Source organism: Acomys minous (assembly GCF_964271855.1).
Source record: "Acomys minous genome assembly, chromosome: 2".
Lineage (NCBI taxonomy): Eukaryota > Metazoa > Chordata > Mammalia > Rodentia > Muridae > Acomys > Acomys minous.
The window spans coordinates 83,444,914-83,447,222 of record NC_140484.1 but is presented as its reverse complement, the minus strand read 5'-3'; the positions used below and the strand labels follow the sequence as shown (position 1 = coordinate 83,447,222).

Below are 2,309 nucleotides of genomic sequence, written 5' to 3'. Positions count from 1 at the left end.
ATGGCCTTAGGGAACACAACAATAGGTATATTGCTCTCACTTCAGAGTGCATTAGGTATTCTTGGAAACTTCTCTCTTATTTTCTACTATCTAATACTTTACTACACTGAACATACATTGAAGATCATAGACGTTATTCTTATACATGTCTTCACATCCAATTCCTTGATCATTCTCTCCAAAGGACTCTACCAGATCATGCAATCTTTTGGGTTGAATCTGTTCTTCAGTGATGTTGGGTGCAAACTTTTATTGTATTTTTACAGACTTGGAAAGAGTATGTCCATCTGCTTCACTTCTTTCTTGAGTGTCTTTCAGGCAATCACCATCAGCCCCAGGAACTTGTGCTGTAAGGAATTTAAAGTCAACACTACTACAAAGTTCATGGGCCTCCTCATTTGTCTCTGCTGGATCCTGCACATAGTAGTAAATATAATTTTCCCTGTATATGCTTCTACTAAGAGAAGTAGACACACAAATAAGACACAAAAGAGAGGCATTGAATTCTGTCACTCTCAAGGCCGTGATGAAATAATAGATTCATTGTACACAGCATTTTGTGTGTTTCCTGAAGTCCTATTATCACTGCTCATTGTATGTTCCAGCACCTTCATGGTTGTCATACTTTATGGACACAAAAAGAGAGTTCAACACATCCTCAGCACTCACTCTTCCCCCAGAATTTCTCCTGAAAACAGAGCCACACAGACCATCCTCGTTTTAGTTTCCACCTTTGTAGCTTTTCATACCATCTCTTCCATTTTAAATGGCTATACTGCTCTTTCACATGATCTCAGTTGGTGGGTGAGGAATATCACATCCATCATTTCTATATGTTTTCCTACAATAAGCCCATTTGTAATGAGTCATGATTTTACTGTTTCCAGAATCTGTTTTACGTGGATAAGAAATATAAAAATACCATAATCTTGTAATAAAACTGTAAATTGTGCTCTTTAGTGATGAAATCTAAGATTTGGATAATTTGTGTCATTCAAAACATTAGTATAACAGTGAGACAATGTATGTGGAGATTATATCAAATTAATTATCATTTTACAGCAGAATAGCACTCTACTTTCCTTTATAGCCTAGATCCTGGATATCTGTAGGTTCTCAGTAAAATTAACTGTGCTAAGTATAGTCTATAATTTCATGAGTAGGTTTTTAATTTATGATTTATTTTACTACATTTTTAAAAATGGAGTAATTTGTCAGGCCAGTGTTTATTGTTGTTCACAATTTTTGTGGTTGTGTTATTTATTCCTACAGTAGATGGTATAGAAACCTCCAGCACTATGAAAGGTAAAAAATACAGATAAAGTTATCAGCTTGATTTTTCATGCATTATGAATCAATTTCTTTGCAGTTAAATATATGTCTGAACATTTATTGTGTGATATAATACGTAAAAATGTGCAAGATGAAGTCATACAAGATCCCAACACTGAGTGGAAAAGGAAGATAGGGATGAATTACAAATACTCACTACTTGAAATCCTAGCAGCATTTGAAAGCTGTTGGTGAAAGGAGAGTTGCACTTTAAAATAATTGTGTGAATACTTGTTTGGCAAGCAAATTCAATGGCAATCACTATACCTGAGAACAGTTGGGCAGCACAAACTAAGCTTTCTGGGATTTAAAATAAGAGATCTTGGAGAACAGGACATATCTGAGAGGAAAGCACAGTCAAAAAGAATATAATATCCCCAAACAATCCATATGCAAAATAAGATCACAGAAGAAGATTCTACTGATACACTTCTCTCTAGAAATTTTCATGAATATATGAGCATGGTCCTCCATTTTTACTGAAGGTTGAGTTATTGAGATCTTCAAGGTAAATGGCCTTAATTTTTAGATTTATTTTAATGTAACTTACTGTCAACCATTGATTGAGATCTGCCACATCACTGACTTGTGCCCCATGACCTGATGACCTGCAGATACAATAGACTGCTAGTATGCATAATAGACTGCCATCAGGGAATTTTACTGGCACTTCAAGATTCTTAACTTTCTGTTTAAAAGGACTTAACAATAATGTCTGCTGCTAATGTTACATTATACCACTTCAGGGATCCTTGCTCTAATCACAGGTACTCTAATCTATAGTCACCAGTCTCAGTTATCTGTTTAAAAAAATCCACAATACACTATTTAGTGGTTACTTTAACATCATCAATGCTTTTTTACATGTTGGGAGACATGGAGTAGGACATCCCCTTGTCACACCTACCAGAAATTTTAATGAAAAAGGAGCCTACACCTATTGAAAACTTTTGATTATTCAGATGTAATGTTTCTGA

The 2,309-nt window shown here is 35.0% G+C and overlaps 1 protein-coding gene across 1 annotated transcript; it reads left to right on the top strand.

The window, feature by feature from the left end:
• On the top strand, positions 1-927 carry LOC311609857 (vomeronasal type-1 receptor 4-like; the record flags this gene model as incomplete). The annotated part of the gene is made up of 1 exon (XM_084803264.1): positions 1-927. One exon carries the CDS (start codon positions 1-3, stop codon positions 925-927), a length of 927 nt encoding a protein of 308 aa, XP_084659390.1.
• Between the last annotated feature and the right edge of the window lie 1,382 nt (positions 928-2,309).